This window comes from Phyllobates terribilis, unplaced genomic scaffold (genome assembly GCF_046119375.1).
Source record: "Phyllobates terribilis strain yellow unplaced genomic scaffold, ASM4611937v1 Scaffold_7__3_contigs__length_470593459, whole genome shotgun sequence".
NCBI lineage: Eukaryota > Metazoa > Chordata > Amphibia > Anura > Dendrobatidae > Phyllobates > Phyllobates terribilis.
This window is the reverse complement of record NW_027362767.1, coordinates 419719409-419738611: the sequence shown is the minus strand read 5'-3', so window position 1 is coordinate 419738611 and position 19203 is coordinate 419719409. Positions and strand designations below refer to the sequence as shown.

At 45.0% G+C, this 19203-nt stretch overlaps 1 protein-coding gene across 1 annotated transcript in view; it reads right to left on the bottom strand.

Annotated features, from left to right (window-relative positions):
- LOC141155582 (uncharacterized) overlaps positions 1–19203 on the bottom strand; it is a 232326-nt gene that overhangs the window by 13707 nt on the left and 199416 nt on the right. Inside the window, exon 16 of the mRNA XM_073642452.1 lies at positions 6275–6568. Within this exon, the coding sequence (XP_073498553.1) occupies positions 6275–6568 (294 nt within the window). The remainder of the gene's footprint in view (positions 1–6274; positions 6569–19203) is intronic.

Sequence of the window (19203 nt, the reverse complement as noted above, 5' to 3'; positions counted from 1 at the left end):
TATTGTGCTTAGACGGGGTTGATAAGGGTGTCCCCGGCAAACTGCCGGTCTGTGAGGAAGATGCAGGCGGACATGTTAGGTTGCCTTGATCCAAAGGTGGTGCTATCGATGTCGGACAGCGCTCAACACCAGCTGGTGTTACCACCTCCAAAGAAAATGATGACCTGCCAATCACGCTGGCTGTTGCGGGTAAAGAGGTGGCAGGTCTGCGCCCCAAAACAGGTGTGACTGCTGTCCCCCCAGTCACAGAGGATGAAGAGGCCGCGGATGCACAAGATATGGCAGACGGTGATTGGCCCGGCCGGCTAGGCCGCATTGTAGCACACTGAGCTTCCCACTGCAACTTATGCTTCATGTCCATGTGCCGGTTCATGCATGAAGTACTCAAACTATGTATTTTTTGGCCTCTACTTAGCTTTTGCTGACAAATGTTACAGATAACACGAGTTGGGTCATCTTTATCGATCTGAAAAAATGCCCAGGCTATGCAAGGCTTAGCACCCATGCGACCTGAAGAGCCACCACGACTTGTGGTGAGAGGCAGAGTTGTGTTTGAGGATGCAGTTGTTGACGTGCTTCCAGTTATACGTCTCTGTCCAGGAAGGCGCAACCTGACCTCGTCGTCACTAGCATCTTCCTCCACCTCCTCTGCTGACCTCATCTCTTGGCTGACTGTGGGTTGACAGTAAGTGGGATCTCCGACCTCATCATCATCACCCTGTGCGTTATCACACCCGTCGTCCTCAGAGCCAACCTGTTCCTGCCCTGACAAAAAACTAAAGTTGTCGCTCCAATCAGGTATTTGAGTCTTATCATCGTCTTCCTCATTGTCTCCACCAACAGGAGTTACAGTTTGGGAATGAGGGTCTACATTATGGTCAGAACCTTCTGCGTCTGGTCCTGGATCCGACTCATAAAGATTCTGGGCATCAGTGCAGATCATTTCCTCGTCTGGATTCACAGAAGCGCTGGAGTCGACCTCTGATTCCCAGGCTATAGTATGAGTAAACAGCTCTGCAGACTCAACCATCTGTTCTACCTCATACTCAGACGGGCATCTGGAGATTTGGGAGCTGTGAGGAAGCAAGTGCGATTTGGGTGACACCTTTGAGGACTGGAGTATTTGTGATGTTGAAGTTGATGTGGAGGAGAGCCCACTTAAAGGAGCACTTGATATCCGTTGAAGCACCTGCTGTTTTTGTGCCTCATCTGGAATTTGTAGCGATTGGCGTGGCCGTAAGAAAGGGATCTTATCACATTGTCCGCTAAAAGAAGTAGACATTTTAGTTTGGCTGGAAGATGGTCTTTCTTCTGCAGATGTTACTGTTGCTTTAACACCTACCCCACGGACACAACCTTTTTTCCCCTTCCCAACACGCCTATTCCCCTTTCCACCAGCAGCAGGCCTTTTTCCACTCATTTTGGTGGTTAACTAATTCACAACTCTGGAGTTGTTTGCACAAAAAAACAATGGATGGTAACCGAGCAGAGCTGAGTGGCCAAACTGTGGTATTAGGCCAAAACTATTGGCTGGGTTAGATGCAGAAAAAAATTATTTTGAATTTGCAACCTGATGGAGGTCAGTATAGATGGACTAATACAAATAGTCCCACACACTGCTAGAAGCCCAAATATTTTTTCAGAGGTACTGTAGATGCAGATAAAAATTATTTTTAATTTGCAAACTGATGGAGGTCAGTATAGATGGACTAATAGACCAAGTCCCACACACTGCTAGAAGCCCAAATATTTTTTCAGAGCTAGATGCAGAAAAAAATTATTTTTAATTTGCAACCTGATGGAGGTCAGTATAGATGGACTAATAGACCAAGTCCCACACACCGCTAGAAGCCCAACTATTTTTTCAGAGCTAGATGCAGAAAAAAATTATATTCAATTTGCAACCTGCTGGAGGTCAGTATAGAAGGACTAATAGAACAAGTCCCACACACTGCTAGAAGCCCAAATATTTTTTCAGAGCTAAATGAAGAAAAAAATTATTTTTAATTTGCAACCTGATGGAGGTCAGTATAGATGGACTAATAGACCAAGTCCCACACACTGCTAGAAGCCCAAATATTTTTTCAGAGCTAGATGCAGAAAAAAAATATTTTTAATTTGCAACCTGATGGAGGTCAGTATAAATGGACTAATAGACCAAGTCCCACACACCGCTAGAAGCCCAAATATTTTTTCAGAGCTAGATGCAGAAAAAAATTATTTTTAATTTGCAACCTGATGGAGGTCAGTATAGATGGACTAACAGACCAAGTCCCACACACTGCTAGAAGCCCAAATATTTTTTCAGAGCTAGATGCAGAAAAAAAATATTTTTAATTTGCAACCTGATGGAGGTCAGTATAGATGGACTAATAGACCAAGTCCCACACACCGCTAGAAGCCCAAATATTTTTTCAGAGCTAGATGCAGAAAAAAATTATTTTTAATTTGCAACCTGATGGAGGTCAGTATAGATGGACTAATAGACCAAGTCCCACACACTGCTAGAAGCCCAAATATTTTTTCAGAGCTAGATGCAGAAAAAAAATATTTTTAATTTGCAACCTGATGGAGGTCAGTATAGATGGACTAATAGACCAAGTCCCACACACTGCTAGAAGCCCAAATATTTTTTCAGAGCTAGATGCAGAAAAAAATTATTTTTAATTTGCAACCTGATGGAGGTCAGTATAGATGGACTAATAGACCAAGTCCCACACACCGCTAGAAGCCCAACTATTTTTTCAGAGCTAGATGCAGAAAAAAATTATATTCAATTTGCAACCTGCTGGAGGTCAGTATAGAAGGACTAATAGAACAAGTCCCACACACTGTAGAAGCCCAAATATTTTTTCAGAGCTAAATGAAGAAAAAAATTATTTTTAATTTGCAACCTGATGGAGGTCAGTATAGATGGACTAATAGACCAAGTCCCACACACTGCTAGAAGCCCAAATATTTTTTCAGAGCTAGATGCAGAAAAAAATTATATTCAGTTTGCAACCTGATGGAGGTCAGTATAGATGGACTAATAGAATGATTTTATGCCCAAAAGATTTTACTTCACTAGGTGCAGTAAAAAAATTGGTATTCTATACACAGGTGTTATATCTTGCAACACAGATAGGCTACTCCACTGACTAACACACTCTGCAATAGGCCAAAAAGGATTAGCTTTGCTAGATTCAGCCAAATGCTGTGAAAAAAACTTGCACAGCACTGGCACAGACCTGCCTGGCAAAAACTGATAGGAACTCATGTAACCTAGTCCTGAAAAGGACTCCAATTACAATTAGTCTTTACTCCCACAACCTATCTATTTAAGAGCACAGACCTCCCTGATAAAAGTCGTAGGAAATGCTGTAACCTAGTCCTTAAAAGGACTGCAATCACAACTATTCCCTACTCCCAAGCTATCTGTATATTTGTGCGAAAATTGGCTTGAAATTAACAAGGTATAGCGCACACAGCAACAGCGGTGCCGTCTAACACGCAGCTGCAGCAGTGAGAAAATGGTGGCGACGGGGAAAATGGCTTGGTCTTATAGGGCAAGGACATGTGACATACACTGCCAATGACACATGCCCTTGCTTGTGTGAAAAAAAGCACTTCGCTCCGTGTGTGCGCTGCTGATAGGCTGACAGATTGCACCTCCCCACTGCAAATGCGGGAAAGAGAAAAAAAAATGGAGATCTTCATTGTTCCTGCAGAGATCCATCCCCTGCCCCTCCCCCCACCCCGCTGTACACTCAAACTGCGTATTAACATTAATTTTCATCATTACTGAGAAAAAATCCAGTTATGATTTTGGTGCACGAACAGTTATCGAACATAACCTCGAACAGCCGAATTTTTCTCAAATCATTCGTGTTCGCCGAACGGCTCGAACACCGCCCAAAATAGCTCGAATTTGAGATTAGCGAACAGTTCGAGTAGAACAACGCTCATCTCTAGTTGTTGGGTGTTCTTTAGTAGTAGATGGCATAGTTGTAGTTCTTGGGTGTTCTGTGGTAGTAGTTGTCATGATTGTAGTTGTTGGGTGTTCTTTAGTAGTAGATGTCATGGTTTTAGCTGTTGGGTATTCTGTAGTTGTAGATTTCATGGCTGCAGTTATTGAGAGTTCTGTGGTTGTAGATGAGATGGTTATAGTGGTTGTTTGTTCTGTGGTAGTAGATGACATGGTTGTAGTTGTTGGGTTTCCTGTGGTAGTAGATGGCATGGTTGTAGTTGTTGGGTGTTCTGTAGTAGTAGATGGCATGGTTGTAAATGTTGGGTGTTCTTTAGTAGTAGTTGGCATGATTCTAGTTGTTTGGTGTTCTGTGGTAGTAGATGGGATGGTTATAGTTGTTGGGCGTTCTGTGGTAGTAGATGGCATGGATGTAGCTGTTTGATGTTCTGTGGTAGTAGATGGTATGGTTGTAGTTGTTGGGTGTTCTGTGGTAGTATATGGCATGGTTGTAGTTGTTGGGTGTTCTTTAGTAATAGATGGCATATTTGTAGTTGTTGGGTGTTCTGTGGTAGTAGTTGTCATGATTGTAGTTGTTGGGTGGTTGTAGTTGCTGGGTTTTCCGTAGTAGTAAATAGCATGGCTGTAGTTGTTGAGCGTTCTGTGGTAGTAGATGGCATGGTTGTAATTGTTAGGTTTTCTGAGGTAGTAGATGGCATGCTTGTTGTTTTTGCGTGTTCTGTGTTAGTAGATGGTATGGTTGAAGTTGTTGGGTGTTCTGTTGTAGTAAATGGCATGGCTGTAGTCTTTGGGTGTTCAGTAGTAGTAGATAGCACGGTAGTAGTGTTCTGGAGTTCTTTGGTAATAGATGGAATGGTTGAAGTTGGTTCGTATTCTGTGATAGTAGATGGCATGGCTGCAGGTTTGGGGCATTCAGTGGCAGTAGATGGCATGGTTGTAGTTGTTGGGTATTCTGTGGTAGTAGTTTGCTTTGTTGTAGTTGTTGGGTATTCTATGTTAGTAGATGGCATGGTTGTAATTATTTGGTGTTCTGTGGTAGTAGATGGCATGGTTGTAGTTGTTGGGTGTTCTTTAGTAGTAGATGGCATAGTTGTAGTTGTTGGGTGTTCTGTGGTAGTAGTTGTCATGATTGTAGTTGTTGGGTGTTCTTTAGTAGTAGATGTCAAGGTTTTAGCTGTTGGGTATTCTGTAGTTGTACATTTCATGGTTGCAGTTATTGGGAGTTCTGTGGTTGTAGATGAGATGGTTATAGTGGTTGTTTGTTCTGTGGTAGTAGATGACATGGTTGTAGTTGTTGGGTGTCCTGTGGTAGTAGATGGCATGGTTGTAGTTGTTGGGTGTTCTGTAGTAGTAGATGGCATGGTTGTAGTTGTTGGGTGTTCTTTAGTAGAAGATGGCATGATTCTAGTTGTTGGGTGTTCTGTGGTAGTAGATGGGATGGTTATAGTTGTTGGGCGTTCTGTGGTAGTAGATGGCATGGTTGTAGCTGTTGGATGTTCTGTGGTAGTAGATGGTATGGTTGTAGTTGTTGGGTGTTCTGTGGTAGTATATGGCATGGTTGTAGTTGTTGGGTGTTCTTTAGTAGTAGATGGCATAGTTGTAGTTGTTGGGTGTTCTGTGGTAGCAGTTGTCATGATTGTAGTTGTTGGGTGGTTGTAGTTGTTGGGTTTTCCGTAGTAGTAAATTGCATGGCTGTAGTTGTTGAGCGTTCTGTGGTAGTAGATGGCATGGTTGTAATTGTTGGGTTCTCTGTGGTAGTAGATTTTTTTTTTATTGTTTTTGCGTGTTCTGTGGTAGTAGATGGTATGGTTGCAGTGTTTGAGCGCTCTGTAGTAGTAGATTGCATGTTTGTAGTGCTTGGGAGTTATATTGTATTAGATGGAATGGTCGTAGTTAATTTTTATTAGCTTTCTAAAACCCCAGGTATTTTCTATATCTATTATTTATTATATTGGGCAGTATATAATCCTTAAGCTTTATTGACTGCAGATTTTACTGGCTGGCGATACAAAATTTGTGTGCCAATCAAAAGTTGGGAGACAGTGAGTATCGCCTGGTACAAAGGCAGTGGTACTAGCGCCCCTGGGAGGGAATATTGTGTATTGGGGGCAATGTATTTATCTAGAGCTGTTGTAAAACCATGGATCTAAGGAATAAAAAATAGTTGCATTGCTAACCTGCCTAAGGTGATTATTACAACCCACAACCTGAGATCTTCACAGAGACACTCTTCAATAAGAAAACTGCCAGATAGCAAGAATGAAGAACCAATACTCTATGGTAAGGTTAATAAATTAAGTAAGATACCTTCAGGAGTAGATGGCATGGTTGTAGTTGTTTGGCGTTCTGTGGTAGTAGATGGCATGGTTGTAGTTGTTGGACGTCCTGTAGTAGTAGATGGCATGGGTGTAGTTGTTGGGTGTTCTGTGGGAGTAGATTGCATGGTTGTAGCTGTTGGGCGTTCTGTACTACTAGATGGAATGGTTGTAGTAGTTGGAATTTTTGTGGTAGTAGATGGCACAGTTGTAGTTGTTGGGCGCTCTGTGGTAGTAGATGGCATGGTTTTAGTTGTTGGAGTTTGTGTACTAGCACTGACTGGCCCTGGAAAAAAAATGAAAAAAAGTAAAATTATTTCTAAGTAAGAAAACAATGTAATCGTGCCAATGGGTGCATGACATATGTGATGTGCATAGTGACGTGTCTTACAAAAAGCAAGTTAGCCTTTGATGAAATCATAACATTAGAACTGAATCAGAGCAGATAATTGCACGTATTTAGATTGAATACTACACGTTAAATGTAAAATTCTACTTTAAAGTGATCACTGTTAAATATTATTACCATCATCATTCTTTACACACGTTGGACATGAACTGCTAAATTGGTCAAGGAATGAGACGAAAAAGAAAATCAAGTTGCTAATTACAGGTGCATTAGGTGGATTCCAAAATTAGTTTTGTTGGGTAGACTCTTCAAATGGAAAACTGCCAGATAGCAAGGCTGGAAAACCAATGCTCTATGGTAAGTTTAATAAATTAAGTAAGATACCTTCAGGAGAATATGTTAAGGCTGTGGGTGTTTCATGGTAGCAGATGGCATGATTATAGTGGTTGGAATTTATGTGATAGTAGATGGCACAGTTGTAGTTGTTGGACATCTTGTAGTAATAGATGGAATGGTTGTAGTTGTTGAACGACCTATGGTAGTAGATGGCATGGATGTAGCTGTTGGGTGTTCAGTGTTAGTAAATGGCATGGTTGTGATTGTTGGGTGTTCTATAGTAGTAGATGGCATGGTCATAGTTATTGGGCTATCTGTGGTAGTAGATGGCATGGTTGTAATTGTTGGGTGTTCTGTAGTAGTAGATGGCATGGTTGTGGTTATTGAGCGTTCTGTTGTAGGTGACATGATTGCTTTTCTTGGGTGTTCTGTGGCAGTAGACAGCACACTGGTAGCTGTTGAGCATTCTGTGGTAGTATATGTCATGATTGTAGATGTTGGGTGTTCTGTAGTAGTAGATGGCATGTTAGTAGTTATTGGGCTTTCTGTAGTAGTAGATGGAATGGATATAGTTGTTAGGAGTTCTGTTGTAGTAGGTGACATGATTGTAGTTGTTGGGTGTTCTGTGGCAGTAGATGGCATGATGGTAGTTGTTGCACGTTCTGTGATAGTAGATGGCATGGTTGTAATTGTTGGGTTTTCTTTGGTAGTAGATGGCATGGTAATAGTTGTTGGGTGTTCTGTGGAAGTCGATGGCATAGTTGTAGTTGCTGGGTGTTTTGTGGTAATACATGGCATGGTTGTAGTTGCTGGGTGTTCTTTAGTAGTAGATGGCATGATTCTAGTTATTGGGCGTTCTGTGGTAGTAGATGGCATAGTTGTAGTTGTTGGGTGTTCAGTGGTAGTAAATGGCATGATTGTGATTGTTGGGTGTTCTATAGTAGTAGATGGCATGGTTGTAATTTTTGGGTGCTCTGTTGTGTTGAGCGAGCATTAAAATGCTCGGGTGCTTGAAGCTCGGGCCGAGCTCGCCGTGACACTCGGGTGCTCGACCCGAGCAACGAGCCCAATGTTAGTCTATGGGAGATCCGAGCATTTTTGCGGCGGCACCCCTGGAAATCTGTAGAATGACTAAAAAGTGCCCAAAACGATAGTGACAGTGTTCAAAAGACATGGGGACAGCATGGGCATCGCCCCAGGAAGCATTTCTGACCCCCAGGTCACTGCTGTCAACATCGTGGTCAGAGGTATTAAGCCACTTTTACGGGTTCACAATAAAACGTTCAAAAACAAAACTGAAATGGTTTTCCTATGAAATATGTTAAGGAACTTCCTTTCCAGGGTGAAGACTTGTGTATAAGGTAAAATAAATAATCAAAAATAAAAATACTCCTCCACACCTTGGGCTATGTTCACAAGTAGCATTTTTTATGTGTTTTTGCACTTTTGTATTGCTTTCAACCGTGACAAATGCATTCACCGGGAAATGTCATTTTAACATTTTACAATCTTATCTGGCCATGTGCTGTGTGACACATGCATACAGTGCTGAAAAGACATGGGAACAGCATGGGGAACACCCCTGGAAGCATCTATGACACCTAGGTCACTGCCTAAAAGTGTGCCTATCAGAAGTGATCCTTTCCACATCAGAAGATGCAGAATTTCAACTACCCCCGTGCAAGTCCTTGTCCCAGGGCAGTGTTCAATTGTACCTCCCCCATTCCTTGCATTGCAAGCGCAAGTATGCAGCCTGCCACTCACCGACCCCCAGGCTGCAATACCATACTGCTAGCTTGCACTTGAAATGGGGCCTTTTAGTTTGGAGGAGGCCGAAGCTGGCCACTATCTCATGGCTGCTTTGGCAGCGAGGTATCCATACTCAGTCCACGCTAGGTCCCCAGCCACCTGGGGGTGTCAGGGTGTCCATAAATGGTCCCCAGGCACCCCCATTTGTCCTTGTAACATCCCCCCACACCCATTTCTTAGCCCGGCCTGCTTTAGGGCAGCATTGGACGAGCCCACCAGAGACCCAGACTCCTCCGGTGGGCCCTGGCTTCTCCATAAGGGGAGTTGAGAGTGCCAAGGTGAGGAGCATGATGATGATGATAGAAGTTAGCATCTGCTTTGTTTTCTTGGAATGCAAGCGTAAGTGTGCAACCAAACACCCACCCACCCCGAGGCTGCAATACCATACTGCTAGCTTGCACTTGAAATTGGGCCTTTTAGTTTGGAGGAGGCCAAAGCTGGCCACTACCTCATGGCTGCTTCAGCAGCGAGGTATCCATACTCAGTCCCCAGCTGCCCGGCGGTCGGGTGTCCACGCTCAGTCCCCAGTCGCCAGGGGGCGGCCGGGTGTCCATACTCGGTCCCCAGATGCCCCGCGGCCGGGTGTCCACACACGCTCCCCAGCCGCCTGGGGGTGGCCGGGTGTCCATAAAAGGTCCCCAGCCGCCCCTATTTATCCTTGTAACATCCCCCCACACACTTTTCTTAGCCCGGCCTGCTTTAGGGCAGCATTGGACGAGCCCACCAGAAAACCAGATTCCTCCGGTGGGCCCTGGCTTCTCCATCAGGGGAGTTGAGAGTGCCAAGATGAGGAGCATGATGATGATGATAGAAGTTTGCATCTGCTTTGTTTTCTTGGAATGCAAGCGCATGTATGTAGTAGCGGCTAGGCCTGAGGTGGTCAGCGTTTTGGCGCATATCCTACCTCCTCCGAGGATTGCTGGATGTTTTCCTGCTACTATCCCAGTTCTATGACTCCCGTTAAAACAAAGCTTCAGGTGATGAATGATGGATGAGGTGGTGGCAAAAGAAAAAGAGCAGGAGGAACAGGGACCATTCATATCAATATCAGGCCAGTCAACCACACATGTCTTGTAGGATATGTTTCTGTACCAAAAGGAGCAGTTCGGCTACACAGTTAAAGGGCATGCAGTGAGTGCAATGCCTACCAAAAATTTCGAGGCACCCCAATGCCCCTTGGAAGTGACATGTAGGTCAGAGGGCCTTAACTAAACCGTTTTTTCCATTTATAGCAACTGGGTCTCCTGTGCACTGTTGGCCTAAGCAGTGAATGGAAGGCTTTCCAAAAATTATGAGGAAAAGCAATGCCCCTTGAAATAGACGTGGATTACAGCATACTAAAAACCTTCTACCCATTATTGGGGAGTGGGTCTCCCTTAGTGTTCACCTATGCATTGAAAAGCAAAAGCTGACTAAAATTAGGAGGAAATGCAATGCCCGTTGGAAGAATGGTGGAGGTCGCAGTGAAATAAAAAGACAATATCAATGCCCCTTGGAAAAGTGGTGGAGGTCGCAGTAGCTTAACAAGACGATTTTAATGCCCCTTGGAAAAGTGGTGGAGGTCACAGTAGCTTAACAAGATGGTTTTAATGCCCCTTGGAGAAGTGGTGGAGGTCGCAGTAGCTTAACAAGACAGTTTTAATGCCCCTGGGTAAAGTGGTGGAGGTCACTGTAGCTTAAAAAGACAGTTTAAATGCCCCATGGAAGAGATGTGGAGGTCACAGTGGAATAAAAAGACAATATCAATGCCCCTTCGAAGAGTGGTGGAGGTCGCACTAGCTTAACAAGATGGTTTTAAAGCCCCTTGGAAAAGTGGTGGAGGTCGCAGTAGCTTAACAAGACGGTTTTAATGCCCCTTAGAAGAGACGTGGAGGTCGCAGTGGAATGAAAAGACAATTTCAATGGCTCTTGAAAATGTGGTGGTCACAGTAGGTTAACAAGACGGTTTTAATGCCTCTGGGAATAGTGGTGGAGGTCGCAGTAGCTTAACAAGACAGTTTTAATGCCCCTTGGAAGAATGGTGGAGGTCGCAGTAGCTTATCAAGATGGATTTAATGCCCCTTGGAAGAGCGGTGTAGGTCGCAGTAGCTTAACAAGACGGTTTTAATGCCTCTTGGAAGAGTGGTGGAGGTCACAGTAGCTTAAAAAGACAGTTTAAATGCCCCTTGGAAGAGACGTGGAGGTCACAGTGGAATAAAAAGACAATATCAATGTCCCTTGGAAGAGTGGTGGAGGTCGCAGTAGCTTAACAAGATGGTTTTAATGCCCCTTGGAAAAGTGGTGGAGGTCGCAGTAGCTTCACAAGATGGTTTTAATGCCCCTTGGAAAAGTGGTGGAGGTCGCAGTAGCTTAACAAGATGGTTTTAATGCCCCTTGGAGAAGTGGGGGAGGTCGCAGTAGCTTAACAAGACGGTTTTAATGCCCCTGGGTAAAGTGGTGGAGGTCGCACTAGCTTAACAAGACGGTTTTAATGCCCCTTGGAAGAGACGTGGAGGTCGCAGTGGAAAAAAAAGACAATATCAATGCCCCTGGGAAAAGTGGTGGAGGTCGCAGTAGCTTAACAAGACGGTTTTAATGCCCCTTGGAAGAGACGTGGAGGTTGCAGTAGCTTAACAAGACTGTTTAAATGCCCCTTGGAAGAGCCATGCAGTACAGCATCTTAAAAACATTATTCCCATTATTGAGGAGTGGGTCTCCCATTGTCTTTGCCTATGCCTTCCAAGCAAAAGCTGCCAGATGGGTGTTCAGATGGGAATTTTTTTAACAGTTCTGCAGCAAGGGCCTTCTGGTACAGCCCCATTTTTGTAGACCTCTCCACCTCAGGAATAATAGAGTGAAAGTTCCCCTTTTTGCGCGGTCTAAAAGTGTCACCCAACATTTTGCAACGCGAGGGTCACAGTTAAGGCAGCGTAACATAAAGTCAACCATGCGTGCCAGACTGGTAACGGGCAAGACTTCTGTGTCCTCATCAAGATGATGACTGACCATGCTCTCCTCCTCCTCCTCCTCCTCCCTGTCCTCAGTCCACCCACGCTGAACCGACGGTATGACAGTTGTACAGGTACTACCGTCTACAGCGCATGATACAAGCTCCTGTTCTTCCTCCTCCTCCTCCTCTCCCTCATTGTCCCCCAATGCACATTGGGATGAGATGAGGCTGGTCTGTGTGTAATCGCCCGCTACAGCTTCTTGATCCATCTCATCATACTCTGGCTGCAATGCCTCCTCTTTAATTCTCTGCAGAGAGCGTTGCAAAAGACAGACAAGTGGGATGCTGACGCTAATGATGACGTCATCGCCACTCACTATCTTGGTGGACTCCTCAAAGTTTGTCAGGATGGTACATATGTCAGACATCCAGGTCCACTCCTGAGGTCTTATGTGTGGAGTCTGACCTGAATATCGACGGCCTTGTTGCAGCTGGTACTCCACAACTGCTCTCTTCTGCTCACAAATCCTTTGCAACATGTGGAGGGTAGAGTTCCAATGTGTGGGGACATCACACACCAGTCGGGGTGCCGGAAGCTGCAAACGCTGCTGCAACACAGCAAGGGCGGCGGAAGCTATAGCCGACTTGCGAAAATGAGCTGACAGGCGGCGTACTTTGACGAGCAGATCTCGGGGTACATTTTCAGAAACCGCTGAACCACGAGGTTAAGCACATGAGCCAGGCATGGTACGTGTGTGATCTCGCCTCGCCTCAGAGCTGCCACCAGGTTACAGTCGTTGTCACACACGACCATGCCTGTATGTAGGTTCAGCGGTCTCAGCCACAGATCTGCCTGCTCTTTCACAGCTGTCCACAACTCACAAGCAGTGTGAGGTTTATCACCTAAGCTTATGAGTTTCAGCACAGCCTGTTGCCGCTTGGCTGAGGCAGTTCTGCAGTGCTTCCAGCGTGTAACTGATGTGGTTATATCTGAGATGGAGGCTGAACATGAGGAGGAGGATGATGCGCAGGAGCTGTACACTGTGGGGGCAACTCTGGCTGACATAGGGCCCGCCATCCTTGGTGTGGGGAGGATGTGTTCCATCCCAAGGTCCGTCTGGGTCCCAGCTTAAACTATGTTTACCCAGTGTGCCGTCAGGGAGATGTTTAGGGCATGGCAGATGTTTTTGGACACGCGCTTGTGTAGTGCGGGGATGGCACACCGGGCAAAATAGTGTCGGCTGGGGACCGAAGGACGGCCACCGCCATAAGGTTGCAGAAGGATTCCCTCTCCACCAGCCTAAAAGGCAGCATTTCCAACGCAAGCAGTCGTGAAATTTGAGAATTTAGGACTGTGGCCTGTGCGGCGTTGGCTGCGAATTTGCGCTTTCATTCAAAGCTCTGGGATATGGACAATTGAACGCTGCGGTGGGACGTGGACGTTGATGCTGTTTCTTGTGAAACTGCCATAACAAGTGAAGACTGAGAGGAGGGGGCATCTTTGCATGCAGTATGGGGACTGCCTTCCAAGCACAACAGGGGGTTCTATTACACGCACAACAGCGGAAGAAGCAGTGGTGACACCCGCTGACACTGGTCGTGGACCCTGGGGTTCGCCCCACAAATTTTGGGTGCTTTGCTGCCATGTGCCTGATCATTCTGGTGGTGGTCAGGCTGGTAGTTTTGTCACCCCTGCTGATGCTTGCATGGCAGGTGGTACAAATGGCCTTTTTGGGGTTATCAGCAGAGTCTTTAAAAAAATTCCAGACTCTGGAAGACCTACCGCTTGTACTGGCAACGTCCCTTGTTTTGGTGTTACGGGGAACTGTTGCCCACCTTCTGTGTGTGTCCATCACACTGCTTCTTCCTGTCTGTTGGGGGACTCTGCCTCCCTCCCCCTGTGTGCTGCTGGCCTTGTTCTGCGTGTCCTCCTGCCACATTGGGTCAGTTACTAGTTCATCCACCACCTCCTCTTCTTCCACTTGCGCACCACGATCCTCCTCCTCACTTCGTGGCAATTGTGTCTCGTCATCATCCACCTCTTGTGACAAATTGCCAGCGTCGACTTTCTGTGGCCGTGGCTGTTCAAATATTTGGGCATCGCTAGATGGGATCTCCTCTTCCACCACTTCAAGCGGAGCAGGCAAGGGGCACAAATATGGAAATGGACCAGTGAACAGCTCTTCAGAGTGTCCAAGTGTGGGATCAGTGGCTGTCTGACGACACTCGCCATGGTGGGAGGAAGGAGCATCAGGGTGAGGAGGAGTATGCGTCGAGACTCACGGCTACTAAAACTTGACTGTGTGGAAGACAGACCGGAGGTGGTGGTGCCCAGGTAACTGGAAGTATTATCTGCTATCCAATTAATAACCTGTTCACACTGAACCGTTCGAAATACTGGTGTTGTAGGGTGCTTCCCTAGTAATTCGGTCAAGAAGTGGGAGCGAGAAGATATAGCTGTTGGTTGTGGCACATTTTCACCTTGGCCACGGCCCCGTCCTCTACACGCACCATCACCAGAATGTCCAGTTACACATCCTTGCCCATTGTAAATTAAGTAAAATAGCTTACACTCGCACTATCAATGGAAAAAGGGTAATAAAAAGGAGATTAGAACCGTGGAAGAGGAAAACCACAGTTCTATTTCTCTGGCCTACACCAGAATCTTTTAAACATATATATTTGTGACTGAACAGACAGGGAGACACAATTTTTTTTTTTCACGTAAAACAGGCCAAAATCTGGATAATACAGAGATTTTAACCGTGGAACAGCAAAACCACAGTTCTAATTTACTGGCGTATACCAGACTTTTTTAATAGATATATTTGTTCAGCGACACACTCAAACTGTTTTTTTTATGTAAAAACAGCCCAAAAGTGGATAATACAGAGATTTGAACCGTGGAACTGCAAAACCATAGTTATAGTTATGTGGCGTACACCAGAATCTTTCAAACAGATATATTGGTGTCTGAACAATCAGGGAGACACTATTACTGTTTTTCTTTACGGAAAATATATCAAAAGCTGGATAAAACAGAGATTTGAACCGTGGAACTGCAAAACCACAGTTATATTTTTCTGGCCTATACCAGACTCTTTTAAACAGATATATTGGTGTCTGACCAGTCAGGGAGACACTATTACTGTTTTTTTTTACGGCAAAAAATGCCAAAAGCAGGATAATACAGAGATTTGACCCGTGGAACTGCAAAACCACAGTTATAGTTATGTGGCATACACCAGACTCTTTTAAACAGATATATTGGTGTCTGACCAGTCAGGGAGACACTATTACAGTTTTTTTTACGGCAAAAAAATGCCAAAAACAGGATAGTACAGAGATTTGACCCATGGAACTGCAAAACCACAGTTAAATTTTTTTGGCCTACACCAGACTCTTTTAAACAGATATATTGGTGTCTGACCAGTCAGGGAGACACTATTACTGTTTTTTTACGGCAAAAAATACTAAAAACAGGATAATACAGAGATTTGACCCATGGAACTGCAAAACCACAGTTATATTTTTCTGGACTACACCAGACACATTTAAACAGATATATTGGTGTCTGACCAGTCAGGGAGACTCTATTACAGGTTTTTTTGCAGCAAAAAATGCCAAAAACAGGATAATACAGAGATTTGACCCATGGAACTGCAAAACCACCGTTATAGTTATGTGGCGTACACTAGACACTTTTAAACATATATATTGGTGTCTGACCAGTGAGGGAGACACTATTTATGTTTTTTTTTATGGCAAAAAATGCCAAAAACAGTATAATACAGAGATTTGACCCGTGGTACTGCAACACCACAGTTATAATTTTCTGGCGTACACCAGACTCTTTTAAGCAGATATATTAGTGTCTGACCAGTCAGGGAGACACTATTACAGTTTTTTTTTTACGTCAAAAAATGGCAAACACAGGATAATACAGAGATTTGACCTGTGGAACTGCAAAACCACAGTTCTAGTTATCTGGACTATACCAGACTCTTTTAAACAGATATACTGGTGTCTGAACAGTCACAGACACACTCATTTTTTTTTGATGGGGGGGAAATACCAAAATGTTAATAAGACGCGTATTTGGACAGTCTGACTGAGAAAAAAAAAATACAGGATTTAGATAAAAAAAAAAAAAATTCCTGGCCCCTGTGACCGGGGTGATAAGTCTAGCAATTTGACCAACAGGAGCACACAGGACTGTAATGCAGCGTTTGCTGTTATAACTAGTGATGAGCGAGCATGCTCGCCACTGCTGGGTACTCGCCCGAGCATCTCAGTACTCGAGATGCTCGGAGCTCGCCGAGTACTTTTGAAATGCTCGGGCGGGAGCTCGGGTTCCCGTCCTGCATATTTGGCGCTCTTTAGAGCACCAATCATGCAGAGATTGTCTGCCACTCACTGTAATGCCGCAGCCATCGTGGTTGGTGCATTACAGTGGTTGCCCAAATCGATGGGAACAGTGCTCACAGTGAAACATGAAAAGCCGGCAATTCAGCAGCGGCATACACCGGTACCCGACAATTTAGAACAGAAAGAATAGAGCATCACACATAGATTAGATAGATAGAAACATGTCAGTCACATATATAATAAGTACTGTGATAGTGTTGATTACTGTACTTGTCATTTAGTGTTAAAATAAAGGATTTATAAAAAAAAAAATTGGCATGGGGTTCCCCGTAATTTTAGTCTCTAGCGGAGGTTAAGCAGACGGTTGGGGCAGATGTTTGAAGCCTGGGAAGGGGGTAATACCCACGGAGCTTCCCAGGCTACTAATATCAGCCCCCAGCTGAATACCTAGTCTTTACTAGCTATTAAAATGGGGGACCCCAAAAAAAATGACGTGGGGTCCCCCCTTTTTTAATAGCTAGCAAAGGCTAGGCAGACAGCTGGGGGCTGATATTAATATCCCAGGAAGGGTGCCATGAATATTGGCCCCCTCCCAGGCTAGAAACACCAGCCGTCAGCCGCCCCAGAAATGGCGCAACCAAAGCATGCGCCAATTCTGGCACTTAGCCTCGCTCTTCCCACTGCCCTGTAGCGGTGGCAGTGGGGTAATAGGGCTGGGGTTGATGTCAGCTTATAATGCCAGCTGACATCAAGCCCAGGTTAGTAATGGAGAGGCGTCTATAAGACACCCCCACTACTAACCCCATAGTCAAAGTTAAAAAAAACGCAAACACCCAGAATAAAGTCCTTTAATTGAAATAAACACACAATTCTTTAATGTTCTAAATTAAACCATACTTACCATCACGCCCATTCCAGCTGAAGCCAACGATCTCCGGCAATAAAAATAAAATAATAAAGCAACCTAATCCTTACCTTTCCATGGTTCCCAGGACGGCTCCAGCTCTTCTACATTCACATGACAGGCTGCCATCCAGCTTGCCATGCCGCAGACACTGAGAAGCGCAGGCATGCTTGCGCTTCTCAGTGTCTGGCTGTGACGGCATCCAGATGAGCAGAGTTCATGTCCAATGAACTCAGCTCAACTCATGCACGTCACTGACAGCGTGGGAAAATTCTCCTGTGCTTGCAGTGAGCGCAGGGGAATTCTCTCAAAGTACCGCATGAGAAATCTACAGGGCAGTGGGAAGAGCGAGGCTAAGTGCCAGAATTGGCGCATCCTATGGATGCGCCATTTCTGGGGCGGCTGACGGATGGTGTTTCTAGCCTGGGAGAGGGTCAATATTCATGGCACCCTTCCTGGGCTATTAATATCAGCCCCCAGCTGTCTGCCTAGCCTTTGCTAGCTATTAAAAAAGGGGGGACCCCACGTCATTTTTTTTGGGTCCCCCATTTTAATAGCTAGTAAAGGCTAGGTATTCAGCTGGAGGCTGATATTAGTAGCCTGGGAAGCTCCGTGGGTATTACCCCCTTCCCAGGCTTCAAAGATCTGCCCCAACCGTCTGCTTAACCTCCGCTAGAGACTAAAATTACGGGGAACCCCACGCCAATTTACTTTTTAATAAATCCTTTATTTTAACACTAAATGACAAGTACAGTAATCAACACTATCACTCAACTTATTATATATGTGACTGACATGTTTCTATCTATCTAATCTATGTGTGATGGTCTATTCTTTCTGTTCTAAATTGTCTGGTACCGGTGTATGCTGCTGATGAATTGCCGGCCTGCTTTTTTAAAGAGACAAAAACACTATTATTTTTTTTAATAAATCCTTTATTTTAACACTAAATAACAAGTACAGTAACCAACACTGTCACTGTACTTATTATACATGTGACTGACATGTTTCTATCTATCTAATCTATGTGTGATGCTCTATTCTTTCTGTTCTAAATTGTCAGGTACCGATGTATGCCGCTGATGAATTGCCGGCAGGCTTTTTCAAAGTGACTGGTGCATGAAAATCGGAGGGCACTAGTGTGTCCCAAGTGCCCTGCTATGTTTTTCATGCACCCTACTATATACCCTGCCTTCCTGTCTGCCTATATATTCTGCCTGCCTGACGTTTAATTGAGCACCGTTCCCATCGATTTGGGCAATTTTTGATCTTCTGCAGACTGCCGGGGGGACCACCAGAAAAATGCTCGAGTTTCCCATAGACTTACATCGGGCTCGTTGCTCGGGTCGAGCACCTGAGTATTCCAATGTGCTCGACTTGAGCTTCGAGCACCCGAGCATTTTAGTGCTCGCTCATCACTAGTTATAACCACTGCGTCTCCTATACAGCCTGCCTGCCTGATATCTGGGATGGATATTAGTCCTGAGAAAGACTGTTTGTTTGATTTGGCAGGCTTTAGAGACCCTACACTAACTATTTCGGAGTATAAATCTCTCCCTAGCTCCGCAGCACTGACCCTACACTGGCTGATCCGGAGCGACTGTGTCCAAGATGGCGGTTTTAAATAGTCGAGGTGACGCTGTGCGGCCAGCCAATCACTGTAATGCCCACAAACAACATGGCTGTGGCATTACAGTGACTGACTGGCAATCCCTGCATGTTCATTGGCTCTGTAAAGAGCGCCAAACGTGCAGGGCGGAGACCCGAGCTCCCGCCCAAGTAACCCGGATATGCTCGGTGCTCGCCGAACATCCCGAGTAGTGAGATGCTCAGGTGAGTACCGAGCAGTGTCGAGCATGCTCGCTCAACACTAGTGTTCTGTAGTAGTAGATGGCATGGTTGTAGTTATTGGGCGTTCTGTTGTAGTAGGTGACATGATTGTTTTTATTGGGTGTTCTGTGGCAGTAGATGGCATAGTGGTAGCTGTTGGGCGTTCTGTGGTAGTAGATGTCATGATTGTAGATGTTGGGTGTTCTGTAGTAGTAGATGGCATGTTAGTAGTTATTGGGCTTTCTGTGGTAGTAGATGGAATGGATATAGTTGTTAGGAGTTCTGTTGTAGTAGGTGACATGATTGTAGTTGTTGGGTGTTCTGTGGCAGTAGATGGCATGATGGTAGTTGTTGCATGCTCGGTGATAGTAGATGGCATGGTTGTAATTGTTGGGT